General features: G+C 36.3%; 1 protein-coding gene across 3 annotated transcripts in view; it reads left to right on the forward strand.

Annotated features, from left to right (window-relative positions):
- The first annotated feature begins 2,664 nt into the window (after positions 1–2,664).
- The window catches only part of LOC105619507 (tetraspanin-5), a 121,399-nt gene continuing 102,094 nt past the window's right edge, over positions 2,665–21,969 (forward strand). For all 3 annotated transcript variants that reach the window (XM_012201023.1, XM_012201025.1, XM_012201024.1), the window contains exon 1: positions 2,665–2,754. In XM_012201023.1, coding sequence (XP_012056413.1) covers positions 2,665–2,754 — 90 coding nt within the window. The remainder of the gene's footprint in view (positions 2,755–21,969) is intronic.

Raw genomic sequence — 21,969 nt, forward strand, 5'->3', positions numbered from 1 at the left:
GNNGACGAGCGACGTCGAGTCGACGTACGTACGTACGTACGAGAGAGAGAGAGAGAGAGAGAGAGAGAGAGAGAGAGAGAGAGAGAGAGAGAGAGGGAAGCTTGAAGGGAAAAGTGGGCGGCATTGCGTGGTAGAAAGAGAGAGAAAGACAGAATACTGTGATCTTATACGAAGAGCGATGAGGAAAGAAAACTAGAGTGGAAACATGAAATATTGTGCTGAGAATGGGGACCGAAGATGCACATACAATTCTAGGATAACCCTAAGATAACGATATTCGTTATTGATATTTTTCATCCAAGATATGATATATGTGCGAGTATGTGAGAATTTTGTAGAATTTATTAGCACTTTTGTGAAACACATTTTAGTTTTGAAACAACTATTTTACTATTTAATTCTTAAGTCTTTAAAATAAAGAAGAGAAAGGAAATGGAGTTTACTAATTAATATACATTACGACTAGTACACATGACATATATAATTCATCTTTTCTTTTTTTCTATTCTTGATAATTAAATTATTTTTATTTGATTCTGCTGCGTAAAAATAGCTTCGATGATTTGTGAATGAAATGAAAAATATGTATCATATTTCAATAAAAAGAGAAACGATTTTTAACGACCGCGATCGTTGAACGTTGAAAATAGATATTGTTAGCTTTAATAACTGTAGTTGTTTCGCGTTGACTTAAGTAAGATAGAACGATATAAGTTAATTCATCATCATTAACACAAGGCGATCACTCTGATAAAATTGCTCACGTAATGTCCTAAAGACGAGCTGTCACGCTACTGCGTACGAGGACATAAAAAAATATATCACGAAACCTTTCAATATTATATTTAATGTTAGACACATTTAATTATTATGTGTAAATAAAACAGAAATTTTTAATTTTTTACTTACACAGAAAGGTAAATAATATATAAGATTACTTCACTATAAAATATCGAGAACTTAGTTAAGTAGAAAGTACTAGAGTAGAAAAAGAGATATAATTATTAAAACATACAAATTCATAATAAATCAATGAAGAACAGAAATGCATAAAAAATGTATAAAAAATGGACAATTATAAGCAGCACAAAGAAGATTTTTGTGCCATCTGGTCTCAATCGGATTGCAAACTCAGTGTTTATATACTCGGAGATTGTAAAAATGACGCAAGAAAAACAAAACAGTTCAAAATCGCGAAGAAGCGCATCGTGTAAATGCGCAAAAGGGCATTAATGGAGACCTTAAAAATGGGAGAAAGAACATCAAACGATAAAGAGAGCGGAAGAGATGCGTGAGGGAGAAGAAGAGTAAAGAGATGGAATGAGAAAGGAAAAACAACGAAGGATATAATCGGGAGGGAAAAGTAAGGAGAGAAAGGAGCAGAAGGCCATCGAGTGACAGGAAAGGACAAGAGAAATAGAGGAAATGAGACGGAATATAAGGGAGACAACAGGATCGGCTCTCTTCTTTCTTTTGAAAGCAGATATTTTTATCAAACAGGTTTTTTTTTCATATTTTAATGCTTCAATCTGTTTTATGGATTTAAAACAGATATTTTATTTTATTACGATATTTACGATTTGAGTGTGAAGGAATTTTCATCGACAAAATATTACGTATTTACTATCCAATAAATTATTGCGAATGTTGTTTCAATAAAAAAAAAATTGCTGCACAATCATTATTATATTTTTGTATTTTCAATTTCTAAATTTATTAGAAATTTATTACCTAAGTTATAAACTTACTTTTAATTTCTCACGTTGACAAAATAACGAATGAATACAAATGAAATAAATTTAATTTTTAAATACCTTCTTTTAATATCATTTGTATGTACCTACCATATTTGCAAACCAAAGTAGGCTTTGTAACAAAGTCAAACACGTGCTTTTTCCATAAACATCTAGTGACGGCCCTGGGAGATGGAGCGATGTATAGAGAGGGGCGACTGTTGGGTAGGGGAAGGGTGGCGAACCGAGTGGGGGGTCAATCGCACGGAGGAGAATCGCGATAGGAAGAAGGAAAGAGAGAGAGGAACCGACGAGATCGTCCGAAGGTGGGAGCGCGAGGTGTCCAAGCGACGGAGGAGAAGCAGATGTCCAAAGGGAGGGGGATGACGCATGGGGGTGGCGGAGCGCGCAATGTGCAGTGCGGGGGCAGGCGGTGGTCACGACTTGCTGGTAGTCTCGTTGATCCGGCTGCGAACAGTACGCGCCGTGACGTGACAATGGCGGTAGTTGTAATTGCGGTACGGTGCAATACTATGATCAGCTGATCAACCGAAGAGTCTCTGAGAGAAAAGAGTTAGAGAAAAAAAATCGCGAGATCGAGAGCGAGAGAAAGAGCGTGTGGGCGCTTCTTAAAGAGGCAGATTTCCGACGGAGAAAAATAGGCCGAAAGAGTGTTTGCCTTATCGCAAACCATCGCAAACCACTTCGCTTAGTCATGTCGTCGCTCTCGTGATCGGGCTCGAAGGTGTTCTGTTCTCCCCCGGTTGTATGTGAATTATACAGTGTACCGCCCCGGCGCTCTCCCCGCTACCCCCTCCCCCACCGTCCACCACCCCGTTCGTCGCACGCGTGTACATCCGCTCGGTGTGTTGTGTCTGTGTGGCACGTATGCGTGGGGTTCACACGACCGGTAGATAAATGTCTCTCAGTCATGCCCGCCGTGCGGAAGTACCGAAGGGATACCAGCGAGGTGAGCTGCTGCCTCAAGTACGTGATCTTTGGATTTAACGTCATGTTCTGGGTGAGTACCGCGCGAGAGTCGCAACATTCACTTTAGTCGGGACCTACGAGATTTCGGATGTCACCTTGCCGGAGACGATGATCCGTCATCCCCGAGACAAAAAAAATTTGCATGTCTCATCACTGAAAACTCTCAGATAGCAAGTTAGAACTTCGCAAGGCACATAGCTTCATCAGCCATTTAAAACTGAAGAAACTTTGAGTTTTAACCCTAAAGAAATTCTAGTCATTACTTCCAGATCTTTCGAACTTTTCTCGATGTTACGAACCCGTTGCCCGCAGGCAGATTCCGGATGTTACATCCGGACACATCTCGAACATTACTGCCGAGGGATATATTTGAATATCGTCTTTGAAAAAAAATTGGAGAATATTGTCTTTCATATTACGAAACGATATTATCTTCAATGAAATCTGATAAGACAATTTTGAGATAAAATCTTGTTAGCTTAAAGAAATCATTCATGATATTTTGGACGTTACCTTCTAGAAATTATCAAACATTAATTTTAAAAAAGATTATAATTTCATTAAGAAAATGGCATAGAGCCAGAAATACGATTTAATAGTTGTAAACAGTTCAGTAAACATAGTAGTTTCTGTAATGGAGTTCCTTTTAATTTATACAGGCTTCGCGCTTTACAAAGTCATTGTTAATTTTCTGTGTGCTTGTGTGAAAAGTGTAACACGAGCGAACAATATATGTTTTCAAGATGGAGTAAAATTTGCGTTACTTTCCGCTCGTTTCCCTTTTGTTTGCATCGCAATGAGAGTTTACTGTCGCGTTGCATGCGAGCCCTTTTTCACGTCCAAATGAAGTGTATCGCGTTGTTTGTTAAATGACGCTCATATATTGTTTGAAAATGTTTATGGATCATGGCTACACACTATATACACATTCAAGGATAAGATATAGACTTGTCCTGTGGAAGCACATTTGCGAAATCTTGACTAAAATACTTGACTAAATTGACTTGTCTCTTGATTCTCACTATGCGTCGTCGTCTTTTGTGCTTTCTTATCTTAATGATGTTAAATGGCAAAGTCAGTGACGCGTGAAGCACTCGTTTCATTCCTCCGTCCCTTCGTAAAGAATCTTTTCCTTTTCACAATAGAATCTCACTAGAATGCGATTACATCTGTCACGTCAGTCGAAGAGTTTCTACGTAAAACACTATTGGACAGTTAAACAGATATCAATTATTGTGTCTTACAAGCTCTTGTTATTATCAACAGATACCTATAAGAAACGTAATTTTTATCACGTTAAGTTATTAGTCAACTTTTATATCCGATATATAGATATAAAGATCAAATCTGAAATTGAAGTATTACTAGAATCGATTGATAATTTACGGTTTGTCCTTATTGTTAATGAACGAAACTCAATATTGAAATAAATCCTTTTGTAACAAAACTAAATTAAATTTAGTTATATCTTAAATTACAATTAAATTACAATTAGTTATATCTTAAATTACAAATTACGCAACTGTTTAGTGTTCAACAAAACTGTTTTATTAGTCAGAGTAAACTTGTGTTAAATTAATAAATACTAATTAGACTTAATTAAATTTGTAATTTAAAATATTATATAGATTTATTAGATCTAATTAGTACTTACAAATTTATCCTGATCATGACAAATCCGTTTTTTTTTTTAAACGCTCAATAGTTGTTTGCTCAATCTTTGATTCGAAATACAAACATAACTCTTTGTATCTCAACGTAAAATGATGCCACAATTAGTGAATCACTGTTAAACACGAAGTGTAAATATGGGATTTTGGACATTGTTCGAATTTACCGTGAAGCTTTTGGGTAAAAGCGAAACGATGCTTCAGAGAATCGATTTTTTTTTTCAATGGTGATAAACTTGTTTGTCGGCAGGGAGATTTGCGGGTCGCGATGTTGCATTTTTGCAGGGAAAACGCCGCGGACGACCCGCAATGCAGCTCGCGCGCGCCGCGAGGTGTCCCAATTGCGAGAACCGCGACGGCGCTCTGTAACGGTGCACGTGTACGTTACGGTCTGCATATTGTTCCAACGAGCGCGGTGTGCATTAATTACAAAAGGTACAAGGAGAATTTGTCTCGGTTCAACAAAGAGATTCGAAAACTTAAAAAAACATAAAAAAAGGTTTTCATTCTCTTTTTTTTCCTTCTTCATTTATTGCGATTTTAGTTGAAATCTACTTTTTGCTATCGCGTCGTAACAACGCAATTCAACATATTCGGATTGTTCTTGATTTGTCCATTTGCAACTATTAATCTTTTGAGTGGTACAAACGTATATTTACATTTTCAAGTCGAGTGAAGCACTATTAATGGTATTTCTATTTCATATTATATATTTCTAGTTTTAGTTAAACCTATTTACTCGTATAATTGCTTGTATTATTTATAATTATTATTATAATTTATCATTATTAAAGAAACTTACAGAGACGTCAAAAATTACTTAAAAGATTAAAATCGGAGGAACAACGAATAAAGCAACATCTACAATGAGATTTAAAGACGTAAAACTAAACTTTGAGCCAACCGTAAAGAATTGACTCATAGTAGAATGTGGAGGAGAATCGACTATGATAGATCAATTTCTCACGGCTTAAAGCTTAAGTTTTACGCCTTACAATCTCGTTATAGACGTCTTTAAAAACGCGAATGATTTTTTCGCAGAAAAAATGCGTGAATCGATGCATATTGATGGCACATGACGTCCTTATACTTAAAGGGGATGGTGATATGAGTCGATTTCTCGTCAAACAGATTCAAGATTCCTTTTGCGGGATACCGTTTGCGCTCGTCCTCTTTTGATTTAGGTTTCATTTGATCGAACGGCTGTCACCCCTGCCGGTGGATAACGCGATCGCAACGGACAGTCGCGATAGATCAACAATAATCGCAAGCGCGGCGGCCACGTGCTGTTTGCACAAATCGTAATTTTATTTCACATACGCGCGTTACAACACAGAAGATCCGCGCGACGCGCATTACCACGTTTGCGAATTGATTTACGTGCCGTAAAATAGTCTCGAGCCCGTCGCTTGGATTTCCGGAGCAAATTCTATTTCTCGACGAGACTTGCGTAAACCTTATTATATCGCTTTTGACGAGACGCGAGATTTAAGATCTTCCTCGATATAGAGCCAACTTATCATACTTAATGAAGAGCTATCAATAATTCTACAGTCAAAGAATGGACTTTGCATGAATTAGTATAATAATTATCATAATAAAATTGAAAAATTAACAAAATCATAAATAAAATTGTTTAAATCCGACGTCGATTAACAGCGAATAAATGGAACACTGCTTGTGCTCTGCGATACCGAATAATGAAAAATGCATACGAGTCCCACCAAATAGACTGTTCTTGGACTGGTTGAAATAACCACACGGTAATGAACTCTGTGCGAGCTTATTTCACCGGGACGGATTAAAGGTGTTATTGATTTTCTGCAGCCAAGCGGCTGGCTCGGTTCGGGGTTTTCACGAAATGTAGCACTGGCCTAGTGATATGTGGGAAGTTCTTCCTGCCAGGCACTCCGCGTAATTAAGTAGCGGTCGTGCCACGAAAGACTACGTTCATCTGAGATCCATTTCACGATTTACAAACGAAAATAAAAAAAATACTTAATATTAATTGCAATCGTAGCAATTTATTTTTATACTTGATATATTTTAATGGATTGAATTGGAAATGAAAAACGGAGTGTGTAAAAATAGCTAGCGTCTATAGAAAAGAAATAGAGACCCTATTAAACGAAAAATTTAATATTTAAATCAATAAATTCAAAATAAATCTTAATTTAAATAATAGATTTATGTTTTCAAATCATTGCAATATTAAATAGTTACATATTTATTGATTATCGTACAATATAATCGCAAGTAATAATTAATTATTCTTTTTTTTAATAAAAAATTGCACATTGTTCAATTTATCTATTATATATATAATATTCTTTAATCGAGTCAATAATCAATTATCCATTTATCGAAATTTTCATATATACAGATTTTATAATATAATAATAAAATAAAACACAATATTTTTATTCACAAGAAAAGTGCTACAATTAAGCTACGCAAATTATATACCATATATTGAGCGAACGCGTGAAAATCTGCGAAATCGGTTAATCAAGATTCTCGACTCGCTCTGAGCTAATAAAAGTTGCAACTTTGGTAGTACGATCCTGACACTCTTTCGGCGAACTACAGATATTTGTCTGGGCCCTAAGTTTTGTAGTTCAGAAGTCGCGACGAGTTAACCCGGGGACTACCAGTGTTTCTCGTAGTCCGTCTCTATCTACAATGTGAAATATGTGAGAGAGAGAGAGAGAGAGAGAGAGACTGTGTGTATTTTAGAAGAAAAAGGAAAAAGAGAGAGAAGGAAAACTTTGAGGGAAACGCGCGTTTCGCACAACGCCAGACTCGTAAAATTTTTACGCGTCGCTGAAAAATAATAACGACCGTCGCGCAAATAATTTCATCCTGCAGAGTTCTTCCTCCGCGATAGGTGGAATGGTTTTTCTCGCGCGAGCGGAAACCCGAGCCGCTCTGTTCGTAAAGCTGGCGCGCGGAAAATGAAATACCGCGCGAAGCATTTATGGCTTGTCGGACGAGCGCACCTCCAAGATCGTCGTTCGCAATCCCGTAACAAACTCATAATGCAATTTTCCGCGCACTCGCCCGCCTTTTTCGCTCTTTGAGTTGTGAAAGAAAAAAAAAATAGAATACTCCTTCTGCATTTACTTTCCTCTTCGCGATTTTAATCGCTAGTTATCGATCGATACTTCCGTTTCGATTGCTATTTGTATCTCTAATTGATAATATCGTCGCGATATCGTACTGATGCAGTCATTGCGCTTATCGTGCTTGCACAGCTGGTCCAGTTCCGTTGCAATCTGTTTGAATTAACAACAACCGCTTCAATGGTTAGTTTGGACATTTGTTTTCGAGTAAATACGTGGAGAAACAAATTATATTTCTCTCGTTTATTCTTCATATTTTGTTCGGGAAATGAAAATAAACCGTGCAAGCGACAGATTATTGAAATATGCGCGCTATGTATTTATCACATTTCGCTTAAAAAATAGAGATAGTCCGCCTGAATAACAGATTGAAAAATATGAGTTACCTGTTTTTATGATTTTTTGATGTTATTTTATGATTTTTCGACTCTAAATGAGATTTACGGTTTAAAAATTATACGAAAAGGAATGGCTTTTTTAGTCGGATCCCTTGGCCAAAATTGGATCAATTCTGAAAATTTATTTCGTCTGTAACTTTTTTAAATCTGAATTTCAATATTAAAATATTTAATAAAGAAGCATTGAAAAACATCCGAATCGGAATTAACGAATCCACAGATATAGTTTATCGGACACTTCATAAACGTAAAAACGTCCGAGTCTTCGCGGGCAGCCACGTTCTCGTATTCGACTAAAAAGGAAGCCCGCTACGGATCGGCATATTTTACGAGCCGAATCCGTTCACCGCGCTTTCTGCATGGCTGCCCTCGAACAGATGATTGGCCTTGCCGGCTGATGATGACTCCAAGCCGGCACTCTCCTGCTTTACACGTCACTCTCGTGCGTGTGAACGGCCGCGAGCGTGCGTGTCCTGCGTGATTCCCGAGGTGGCCGATCACACGAAATGATACGCCGATACTGCTCTTCGCGAAAACGTCAGTCTGTCGTCCTTGTGTGGTATTATATTCCTTGGCAGAAATTTATGCGCAATAACATTTGCACTTTTTGCGCATAATTACTAAGATATATAACGTTATATTATAAATTTCGATGCAAATCCAACATATTTTAAAGAGTAAAAGAAAGTAAATTTATACATTCAAAACCAGTCTCTGAATATTTATACATTATTTTACAATCAGAATTTTATAAAATTTATAGGAAGCAGATTGAACTAAAAATGTAAACTATATGTAATTTGAAAGTGACGTTGTATAATGTAGCAATTACATTGTAATAAAATAAAGACACATTTCTTAATATCGAGAATCCATATCTATGCTATTTTTTATAAAGTAACTTTGAACGATCTTATTCATATCTATTATTTGTACAAGATTCCGTTTGAATGAATTCATTCATCACTTGTTTCTTTAGTTTGCCTGATCTCTTTTAATGTGAGTTCACGATTCATCCAATCTTTCCTTAGAAAAATAACTTTTTCGAAGACTTATATCTTCTCAATTTCACAGTTAAAGAAATAACGAAATGATTTTATTTCTCCAAAAGTATTCCAAAACTAATGATTCTATCATGCGATACACTTTTAGGCGCTGAGCTCTCGGAGAATAATCTCTCCGAGAATTCCCTAGATCCGTCCCTGCCAACTTCCTCCCTTCACCCGCGACCCTCACTGCCGTCCTGTATTGCCATCGGCAGCGTTTGAGGAATCTCATTACAAAAGTTGCTCGTACAACCGGTTTCTAACCAGTGCAACCGGCCACCATGCCACGGAGATTCGCGGAGAGAGATTCTGGATGCGACTCCTCATTCGATACATCCTTTACCTGCCAGGATGTACGAACTTCCGGTAATGGCGGACGAGTAGAGGACGTGTGCACGTAGAGTTTCCACGGGGATTCGTTTGGAATGACGAGCGTCGTCATTCCATGACGTGATCAAAGCGATACTCGTCGATTCGCTCCGGGCTCTTTGCGGTTGAGAGTGACAATGTGAAGTGGTTTCAACTCATTCCGCGGCGATTTAAACGCGATGGACGTGGACTTTTTATCTATCCTATGATTTCTTTTTGCCTATCCGACAATTCTAACAAAATTTCAACTTGTGAAATACGTCGATGTCTTCGTTAGAGTAAAATTTTGTCAACTCGTCAAATGGATCGACAGGTCAATTATCTTAATTGTTTAAGAACTATCGGGACAAACTGCATGCTTTTTTTTTCTTCAGAAAAATAACTTCTGCCACTAACTCGGCGGCATGTCTCCTATATATAGTAGATATATTATAACGTCCGTTGTAAATTAATTTTTCGAAGCGTTAAGATATGATAGAGAAATATAATTTCCTCACGGTACACTTCATGTCTACGGCAACGTAATCGCGACAGGAGATTCACCGTGCGGGAAAACTATATCAACAAGCGTGTGCGAAAGACGTCGTTAAAGTAGTTTTGCCTCCGTCGGCCGATGCTTGAATAGAATCGCGGCACATACTTTCGCGTGCACCGCGGTCCTTTACAAAATTCTCTCTCTTTCGAGGGGAGAATTTTGAGATAACTTCTTTCCCCGATATTTCTCAAGTCGTTGCGCCGTGTGCAACCGCGGAAGCGGAAGTCGTCTCGTTATTCGCGGCGCAGACTGTATTAAACCCAACAAACGACGCCGCAGGGAATCCTCTTTATGAATAAAATAAAAAAATTGTACGACGCTACAGCGATCATCAATAGGGAATGTAAATCTTTTTTATATTAATAAAAATGTATATATGTATACATTTATATATAAGTGTAAAAAACATTTTTGTGATAGAAATCATCCACTCAGGTTTTTGTTAAAATTTTTTGTCGAATTTTTAGTATATCTGAATGTTAATTTAACATAATGTGATTGTGTATTTGAATATTTCATATTAAATTAATATTCAACATTTTTTAGAGTTAAAATAATACAATTAATGAGTAAGTGAATAAGTAACATAAAAATAATGTTATTTGAAGCGTAAATTCTAAGATAAATGAATAAAATGTGTTAATATTATAGACGTTAAATTTATTCAAACGTGTTAATTTAATAGTATTAATTTTGATGAAGAAATATGATTACTGTGTCAGTATTACATTTTTTGATGTCATCAATTTTTTACGTAATATTTTACATAATACATTCTAACATTTTAATCTTGTGTTAAATTAATCCAAAAATAAATAGATCGTTTAGATATGTGAAATGTGTTGAATTTAACACAAATTTTTCAATTGTATACATATGTATATATATATATATATATATATATATATATATATATATGTGTATAAATGAAATACGTTCTACATTACGCATGATGCGTATGATGTATATTTTATTCGTGTTCATCGAATGTTAAACAAGGAGAATGATATATCATACGCATCATACATAAAACGAAACGCACTTATAATCATCTGCAAGGCATATTTGAATTACATTATAGTTATCAACAATTCTATTTTGCTCTTTAGAACTAATTGAGCGAAACTGAATCTCCAGTTAATACGATAAACAAATCAAATTATTGTTTGGCTGCACATAACGAACAACAAGGAGCATAAATATATTAATATCGATATTAGTAACAGCTATGAATCCACATATATGTCTGATGAATTAATTAAACGCTCATAATTAAATTAATTAATGAAAAGATAAATGTTTCCGCGACATTTGATTGTAATATGTGTTTTATTTATCTTTTAGCTAGAATAACCACATTATTTGCACGCAATTAAGATAACGCAAACAAGGGAAGGATTAAAAAGAGAGAGATATTTTTATGATTGATATATCATAATAATGAATTGCTCATGATTCTCAATATTTAAATGTTTAAAGGAAATGGTAGAAATAATAAATATCTGTCATAATTTAGCTGCGGTTGCGCGAAATCATAATTGAACTAAAATCAGCAAAATCTCGTATCGATTGTAATCTGATTCGGGTGGTTGATATCGAGAATTTTATACCGACAGAATCGCATTAAGGAGCTGCGACCTGCGACTGAACTTTGGAAGACAAAGGACGAATTTCGGGTATTTGGAGCGAACGAGCGGCCGCTGACGTCGGAGATGCGCGGCTGAGAAGTCTTCTGGGAGGCAGCGGGGAACAAGATAATGGCATTCTAAGGGATGCGCGGTGGATGCGTTGAAACGGAACGTGGCGGTGGTAGTGTTCGCGCATTCTGCCGGAATCGCGAACATCAAAGGCCACACCGGTCGCGCAGTAACACAAAGGTGCACATACGACCACATCGCGGAATTCGGAATAGTTCGTGGTATAGACCGAATGCAAAGCGACTGTGCTCCCTCTCTTCCCCTCTCCCCCGTCTCTCTCTCTTTCTCTCTAGCTCTCCCTCCTCCCCTCTCTCTCTCTCTTTCTCTTTCTTTTTATCTCTTTCTCGTCCCATCTCGGAATTTATGTTAATGTCAAGCGAAGATAGCCTCAAAGCAAGAGTCCGCGAAAACGATAGGATGCAATTGGGCTACTTTCATTCCGCATCGATAAAATTGTATCTACTGACTGTCTACAAAGGAAGATTGCAAAAAGATGCGCAAAAGTATTGCACTGTATCTGTTTCTTTTTTAAAATTTTGATATAACATTCATTGATTGATTTACAAATGAGTTAATCAAAATGTATATAAGTAAATAATTCATTTTGCAGCTGACTAGTCTGAATAAAAACTCGTAAAATACAAAAATTTATCTCACTTATTATTACGATAATCTGCGCATCTTTTATATTCTAATAATATAGAATATTAATAATATATTATATATAGAATATTATATATAGAATTATATATATTTTTTAAATTAATCTTACATAAAAATAATAAGAACAAGGCGCGAAAGCCACAATGGCACAAAAACTATGAAAGACCGCACAATAATTATCTCTGGTGCAACTTTGACAAAAAATGCACCGAAGTTACAATCTGCAAAATACAGGGAAAGAGAGGGAGGGAGAGAAAGAATGCTTAACAAGCGGCTACTCGGAGAACAATTTTAAGAATTAAACTTCTCGTTGGTACTCCGCCAACCTCCGTAATTCTCCAAGGAGAAGGGAGGAAGGAAAAGCAACTCTTTGTAATCTTATCTCACCGGTGTAACGCGAGCGGTGCGTTACACCGCTGACGCGACGCCGAGATTATTAAAACGAACTCCCAGATTTTAACTCTCTGCCAGGTCGGCGATCCGGGACCGCCGTTACTTACTGAAGTTCGATGAGAACTTTAACAGGTACGAGCCCTCCGGCATATCGCCATCAGCTTTTACACGAGTACTTTTCTCTCATAAACAGCTCGATTTTCATCGGCGTACAGCAAGTAATTAATTGCTAATTGAACTGTCGATCGAGAGCATGTCATATACGTGCATAAGAATGTTGTTCTGCCCAAGTGTTGTCTCAGAAATGCAGAGTCTTTTTTTTTATAGCAATAATTAAGCGATTAAGCCGAAATCGGGTATTTACTTATTGAAAAAAATTTTAAACTTCTTTTAACAGATTTAAACTTGTTCTAAAATCCTAATGCACAACAAATAAATAATTAATAATTACATAATTTCGAAACTGTAAGAAATAAATATAAATATCCTCTAACATCGTTTATTTTTTAAAGTCGGCAAAAAAATGTTTTAAATATCTTTTTTATTCTTTTAGCAACAGATTTAATATAAATCAATTTATAAAAAATAATTTCAAATATGATCAAATACTATCTTGTATTTTTTTCATCGAGAATCTATAAAAATCCGTGTAAATCCGTGTAAATCCGTCTCCAAATTGTAAATACTGCAACCGCTACATTGCCAGTCCACGTCGACCAATCTACGCATAAAACGTTACTCGTCTATTTTGAAATAAAAAGATGCAGAAAGAAAATACGCTCGATTCCAGCGGCAACAATATTCAGTGGGACTGTATTACATGCAACTCGGAGTTGCGGCCGATCGTAGCGGAACCGACGTTAAAAGCTTTCAATTACTGACGACTAACTGCGCCAGCGGACTTTATACCGATCGTTACGCCGATTACGCTCGACGATAATACTTTTTATCATACGCGAGCGAGCATACATAGCCATGGTCTCCGCCGTGCAGTATAATTTGGCGAAAGCATAAATGCCGCGTTAATAGCGTGCACAATGGTTTACACGCATTTGCAATGTATATTCTTGAGTCTCTCTCAGTTTCAACGCGCGATAGCTCGTAAAGTTCATGACTGACGATATCGACGACGGTACCATATCTACCCTTCAGAAATATATATGCAAACGTAATTTCTATTTTTAAAAGTACTCGTCCATGTGGAATTTGCGTTCTTTTTATTGCTATTCCGCTGATCGCAAACCCATTCCTGGCTACATCTCACTTTTTATTCACGAATCCTACCCTGATTTTCAATTTTGAGTAAAATAGTGATCGGCAGTTGTGCAATATGGTATACGCAACTGTTCAAAATAATGTTAAAAATATTCAGAACGTCGGAAAGTTATTCATCGCCTTACAACCTTACGGAATTCAAAGCACAGCGAAGGACAGCGGAAGTCGTGCTTGATATTCTCTCACGTCCTCACGTATATCATCGACATCCATCGCGCGGGATAATGAGAGGTACTAATTAACAACGCAAATAAAGACCGTATGCATACGTTGGTGTATGCGGATCGAGGTCTGCAACACGACTCAAATGAATGTTACATCGAGACAAGGAGTAACGCCGATTCGCTTTCTAATCATTACATAACCCGATATTAGAAGCCCGATGTAGTTACGATATGGTTACCTTGCGATCTACGTGTATGACATACGCTTATGCAAATCGCGAAATTCATTGTCGGAGATGAGATTTAATTATAATTATTTAATTATAGTTGTTTTTTTTATAATTGTTTAATTATAATAGTTTTAATTGTAATTATAAATAAAATAAATTAAAAATCATTAAAACGCATTTAATCTCTTATCACAGATTCTCCTGTAAAATTTATAATTTAATTGTCGCGTTTTGTACAACAAAAAGTATTATGATTTAATAGAGATACGTATAACATATAAAACCGAGTGCTTTCCAATTTATTCGTAAATATAATAAATTTAATTCGCGCAATGCAATTAAATAACTCAAACGATCGAGGGATTCGTGCAAATGGCGATGTCGACAGACGTACTCGTGTTTCTTCTCAAAAGAGAGAGAAATGATTCGTTTCCTGTCGCGTTCATACGCGTATTTTCATTCGATTTATCGTGGGGAGAATGACGCCGCTTGATCATCTCCGCCGGTCGGTCAATTTGCGTCTCTATTAACGCCTTCCGGCTAAATAACGAGCCGAAGTGACGTTAGTTTGCGCGCGCGTGAATTAACGGCGATGTTACAGAAAGTATATCTCGCCCAAAACGCAGTATCCAAAACATCGCGATAATTATATCCGTACTGGGACCCGATAATGCACGAATTATTATATTCACTGTGAACACTTGCATTGTGTACATTGCTGCCGATCGCGCAACTAATTACGGCTGGGTAACTATTAATTTCCAATCGACGTTGAGGGCCGTCACCGTCGAGAAATTAGCGGCGTCGCTAATTGATCACGTGGAGATGCGTTATCTCTGCGTTAATTATTAAACTGCATCGTTAATCATGGAGATTATTCGTAGCGTTTGTATTATTTATGACAAAATGAAAGCAGATTAGAAATTTTTACGTAGTCTTCCCCTAATATTAATAAACTTTAACGTGTGTGTGCGTGCGCGCGCGCGCGCATGTGTGTGTGTGTGTGTGTGTGTGTAGTAATCGACGAAAATCTATTATTAATTAATTTACAAACATATATATATATATATATATATATATATATATATAGGTTTTTTAATATAATTGTCTTGAAAATATTCCAACTCTTGATGATTATTAATAATGATTTTCGCGATTCATTATTTAATCATGTGGTGAATCTGTGTATGCATGTTTGACTTATGCATTATATGTACCGTACAACCCTGCGATATTCTATTGAATCGCGACGAATCGCACGAAGAGCCCAGGGCATTTCGGAATACGTTTCATATTAACTCCCCTCATTAATATTCTCTGTAATTATTGCAGCAAATTACTGCCGCATAATATTGTCGCGAGAAGCCCAAAATTTCAATATCGAAATTCCGCGTGGTATATTCTGTGTATTGCATGACATTAAATGCTGCATCACCGCGATCATCAAGGGAAAGCGAAAACGCGTGGCTGAAAATTAGGTGTATTTTACACAACAATGTTACCTCCGCAAATAAGAGGAAGGAGATTCGCGTGTTGTGCATTCATCGTACTGTATTGTTGTTGACGTACACGTAGTGTATTGTTGTTAACGTGTAACAGATATAGCATCCTCTCCTCTCGAGCTCAAAAAGTCCCGCGGACTTTCCGCGTCTTTTAGCTAAATTGCCTCGTTGAGACAACGGACAGCAGTTTCCGTCGCGCTCATTTGTCTCGTGGTTGCGGATTAAGAGATTTTCGCGCAAAATGCATCTTGTTGCGGGGACTATGCAATACAATTTACCTCTCCTCCTCCACTCAGATATCTCCCCCTCTCCGCCATTGTATAATTGTTATTGTGTTGAATACATACACAATGAGATCGGTGTTTCATGATAGATTCATGTATAATAACATTGTAAGTAGTAATAAAATAAATGAAAATTGCAAATGAATGTTGTAATTCTTCCCGGCTATTTATGTATAAAGTCACACGAGAAAACAATATAGTTTTGTATTCTACCGGAAGTTAAAAAAAAACAGCTAGTTATAAATATGTAACGCTGACTCGTGTAGATTTTAAATATTTAATAAATATATATGAGCATGCAGTTTCTCGTTTCGGTTCGTGCCGATTACACTTCGTCTTTATTACGGCATGAATGTTGGACTGGACGGTAGAAAATCGCGCATTCTTCTCTCGGACAGTTTTATTTGTTTGAAAACCGGCCTGTTGCCACAACAGTTGCGAGCGAGCTCACACTAAGAGATGCAGAAAGGAAGAAAGTGAGAAAGAGAATGAGGGAGTGCGAGGGGTTCGACGACCCTCTTTCGCTTTGTCCGTGAGTCACACGGATGAATAAGTGCAATGACGTGAGTGCGTGAGTGCGTTAGTGAGTCGGTGCGTGCGCGAAACATACTTGTCTTCCGGCCACCGGAAAATGTCATGAAGAACATTATTATACCGCGATCCTGCCGTCCGCCTACGTTCACGAACGCATCCTAAACGCATTTCCCAAGGTAATCCCTTTGTCCCGATTACTTCGGCGGAAGCCTTTGATCTGCGAGATGAACGGCGTGACGCAACTTTGTACGCGCCGTCGACGATAGCGACGACGATGATAGGATAGGATGCTAATACCCCGGTTATCACGCGCGAGTGAAGCTGCAGCGGTTTTAGCCGACACGCATAATTGCCGTTGTAAGAACTGCTTGCCACGATGATGACCTTTTCGAATATAGTTCAACGGAAAAATGTCAGTTCAAATCCCCTTCCGTTTCATCCTTTTATATACGCTGAGAAAAAAAATGTTATCATTTGATTAACAATTAATTTAATTCATCTCTTTTGATGAAGAATGTATTTTTTTTAGTTAAAATATAAAATATTTGACTATATATATTTTTCAACGAAAAAAAATAAGGTAACTAAATTAATTTAGTGAAATGAATAGTCTTTTTAAACAGTATATGTATACAAATATATTTTTTTATATTTGTATATAGATATATTTTTTAAATACAGGGTTTTTAGAAATATAATTTTAGTATTCAACTCAATCTAATACATTTTTTATTTCAAGTTACGATTTTCCGAAAATTACATTCACGTTTCAGGGGTTAATTTTTCAATAAAAAATACATGTACAGCCTAAGATAAACGCAATTCGTTAATATTATATTGCGTAACAATTTCCTTAATTATGATAATAATACAATTGAAGAAGAAATATCTATGATAGTGATCATAAATTTCTGGTCTTTATCGATTTTTGTTTAAAAACACCCTTTCTCAGGTGAAACTTTCGAAGCGGATTCGCTGATTGACTCGAGAAAAGCGACTTGTTTTTGCGGCGAGCTTCTAGTCCAGAGATGGCCGAGCATTACGAGATCGAGGATTGTGTTTATTTTTATTTCTCAAACCGATCGATCGATCGATTTCTATTCTCCCACGAAAACAGATATTTTGGCATTGTCTCCAAAACAAGATAGAGATACATTGGTCATACAAATGAAAAGAACAAATCTTTAGGGAGAAATGACACTTTACTTTATTAAAAAAATTAATATATATATATATATATATATATTCATATAATACGGAGATAAAATTGTTTACTACCGAAAGGTTCCTTTTTGGTGGGCCATCGTGTATTGAACGCGTTCCTACCCGAAGTAAACTTCGGTTGAAGATGTAATGGAATCTCATCGTTCTAGTCGTGACATAAAAGCGTACAGGCACTTTCATGATGCACTCGAGAAAAAGAGAAAGGGGAAGGGCTGGAACATAAAAAGGATAAATCGATATGCGGAATTACCATACTTTCAGGACGTTTACGTCTTGCGGTTCTTGTTCGCTAGTATCCACTACACACTCGATAATCCAATATTCATGAAAGCCGGATGTATGTTTTAGCTTCGATAATAAAACGCCAGTAAAATATGGATGCTCGTCGGCTGGTCCTTTTTCATCCAATTGACGTCACTTCGGTGTGGCATGCGCTCATCCATCGACCGATGGACAATTTATCTGCGTAAAGCTGGATCTTCTTTTTCAAAATTTGGAAAAAAAATAAGCAGAGTTCTAATTGTACCCAGAAGAGTTCTCGAGTTCTCAATCGATTTTAGAAAGGGTTCCGTTCATTAAAGCAGTGAAAACAACATTTGAAAATAACGGGTGGATCAACTTCACGATTCTAGAAATTGAAGGGCTAGAACTTTTTTATCTTTCATTTTAGCACTTTTAATCCATATAGAACAATCGATAAAATTCTTTAGAGAGCTACCAGAACTCTCAAGAAAATGTTCGATGAATTTTTGATAAAAAAATGTAAAAAAATGTTTCTAAAATTTTTTTCTAGAAATCCGGCATTTTGTAGCCCCTCTCCCTTTCCCCGCCCGAAGAATTCTAATAATTATCCTTAACAATCGATCAATGTACAGACAATTCAATGTTTTATATGCTAACTTATTGCTCTAACCCTGATTTCATTGCTCACCATTTATTAAAAAATCATTTTAATCTACCTATAAATAAAAAAGCTATATAAACTAATGTATACTAAAAGCACATATAATTAGCACAAAATTACAATGAAAGTGTTTTTAACAGTTTCCTTCAATGGACATTCTAACTTTTTGAAAAAATAGAATAAATCGATTTCTTGATAAACGGTTCAAACAATGAAATCGAGATTAGAGCAACAAGTTAGCACATAAAGAGCATTAAATCCTTCATTGAGACCTGATTGTGCTCATTATATTGGCATGCCATCTTAATAGACGTTGATGTCCATTAAGGTAGCATGTTAACATGAATCAGGTCTCAATATACGGAGGATTTAATGCTCTTTATATGCTAACTTGTTGTTGTAACTTGTTTCTGATTTTATTGCTCTAACTGTTTATCAAAAAAATCGATTTTAATCTGAGTTGAAAAGGTTATATAAATTAGTGTTAATTATAATGTATAAATAACTTCACAGAGAAATGAACAATTTTATTAACACACAATGTGTCGTTTCTCTTCCGTTAATTGAGTTTTCGATTTTCCGTGACGCAACTGTGATACCGATAGATATTATTGTCACACTAGTCGACGCATTGATTACATACGTCAAGCCGCGTTATTACACAGAGAGCAAGAAGAGCGAATCTCTTTGATTTTAATTAATATTCTTGTTTACGTTCGCTGTTCTCGCGTTACGCAGATTATTGTCTCGTGTATCTTTCTGTACCACCTATCAAAGCCCTGGACGAGAGACGATGTGGGCGAATAAATCCGTCGGTGATAGATGATAACATTCGGACGCGTACTTCGACGTAACTACATAAATAGTCTGTTGTTCTCTCGCTACCTTCCACCTTCGCAATTTGACGATTCGGTCAACCCTTTTATTACGCAAATACGCTTTCCGTTTGTACTACGTATGTAGGTCAGGTCTAAATACGGTAGGGTTAGATGAGACGTGTTCGGACGCTTAAGAAGGATAAGTGCACTTGTGTTGTTCTTGCATCCACGTTCTCAATTGTTGATGCTCCCAGAATGGGGTTCACAAAGGGAACTTTAAGCTCATTCCCCACAAGCAAGAACCTCATCATGCGAATCCTTCTTCCGAAAGAATGGCATTTCCCAGTAAATATCAATTAACAGTAATATAAACATCAATGTTATGATTTCCCACTCAACAATATAAATGAAATATAATACAGGTGTGAAATTATAACATTGATATTATGTTAATTGGTGTTTACTGGATTGATGACGACGTATGTCGATGACGCTGGCGCCGTTCACGATATTAATTAACTTTTTTGCATCAATGGCTTTGGCTCCGGAGATCAAATTGAACAGGCCTAGTTTATCTAAATATTCACCCTTGGTTCTACAGAGCAATCGCGTGGCGAGATTCGGAGGAATGAAATTGTCGGATACGTTTATGTAAGACATTCCACTCGAGTATTTTAAATGTTTCTCTGATTATATATATCCTAAAAAAAAGAGCCTCTTGAAGTTGAATCGCTCATAACTCAGAAACTATTCCCGCCTTATACGTAATTTTACATCAGAATGTAATGATTCGTTTGTGTCATGTCATACATTTTTTTATCTACATGTTCAAGAAAACTGTCAATTATAGCAAAAATGAAAGATTTCTATGTTCAACAGGCTCATTCGAATTTTTGTGTTGTTGTTCTAATTACTTCGTAATATTAATTATTTCATACTATAGCTATACAACATTAATTACGCTCTAACACAATTAATTATTTAATTATAGTGAACTCAAGAAGAACGAACTTGGTGCATTATTCCGTTTAAGCTCAGCAACTAGCTTTTAGAGCGCAGCCAGGGGGCTCCCTCGCCTCTGTTTTGTGCACGCGCAATTATACTGCGCGTTACGCACAATGCCGTTCGGTCGACCCCATTGTTTTCCGGCACGTCACGCGTTAGCCCCGAACCCCTTAACGCAAATTTCACTTCCCTTCATTCGCCGTATCCTATCTCTGCTCTCGATGCCACCCCTGTAAATGCTCTATCGACGGCACGCAGATGGGTGGTGCAATTATTTTCAAAAAACAGCGCACGAACAATAAAACGCTCGCAATTAATATCCTTGGCGCTCGGATGCGGAATGCGAGAAAATTCGCAAATGAAAATGCGATTATCACGACAAATAATACGAGATAAAATAAAAATGGGTAAATCTCTTGTTTTTATGAATATTGCGAAAAAATAGAAGATATTTCTTAGGACAGTGTCACTACGGGAAACATCTTTTTTATTCGCGTCTTCGCGTGTTGTTTGCTACTAATCTTGAAGATAATTATAAATATTAATTGCTCATTAATAAATAAAGATCAATTCGTGTCATTATTGGATTGTCCGAATTATCAGCAAATTGTCTGCTCTCAACAGCTGTTTCTATCCGGCACTTTGCGTCAATCTTCATTGATAAATTAGTGTCACAAGTTAAAAGCGCTTTTCGCTCAACTAAACAGAAGATACACCTACGTACCAATCAGACACGAAACTACAAAAGGCGGTGAAAACGATGTCGTAAAATTTACGTCCTTTAGTCACAGCCACTCAAGTGATTTAAAACATCCTCTTGACTCAACGAGTTATTAACCTAAACAATAACGAGAAACCAGCCCATTGAAAAGACTTGTAGGTGTTAAAAAAAAAAATGTATAAATTAATCATAATTCTACTAACTGCTAGAATTCAGTTACAACGACAAAAATGTCTCTCATCCTTCTTTATTTAATAATCACAAGAGTTATATTATATAAAATGAAGCGCATAAATTGCAGAAACATCTGAGAAATCCAATTAAAAAATTTTTTCGATTTATTTGATAATGCAGAAATATTGTAAAGGAATCTTTAAATATTGAAATATTTTTAAAAAGCTTTTTTTTGTATAAGCAAGCATCATGTTTCCATTTAAATAGTTTAAATTGTTTTACGTAGACATACAAAATTGAAAAAGAATATTTTTAAAAATTACCTTCGCTCCATTAACTTTCACAGATCTCTGAATTTTCCAACATTTTTGCTGCTGTAAATGAAGCTATGTTTTTCGTTCTTCTTCGCAAAATATACGATGATAAAGATTTTAAGTTATCGTTGCTATTAGAAAATATATATTTATAATTTTAGCGGGGAAAAAATGGAATATTTATATGGAATATTTTTGTTACTG

This window comes from Atta cephalotes (assembly GCF_000143395.1).
Source record: "Atta cephalotes unplaced genomic scaffold scaffold00022, whole genome shotgun sequence".
NCBI classification, from domain to species: Eukaryota; Metazoa; Arthropoda; class Insecta; order Hymenoptera; family Formicidae; genus Atta; species Atta cephalotes.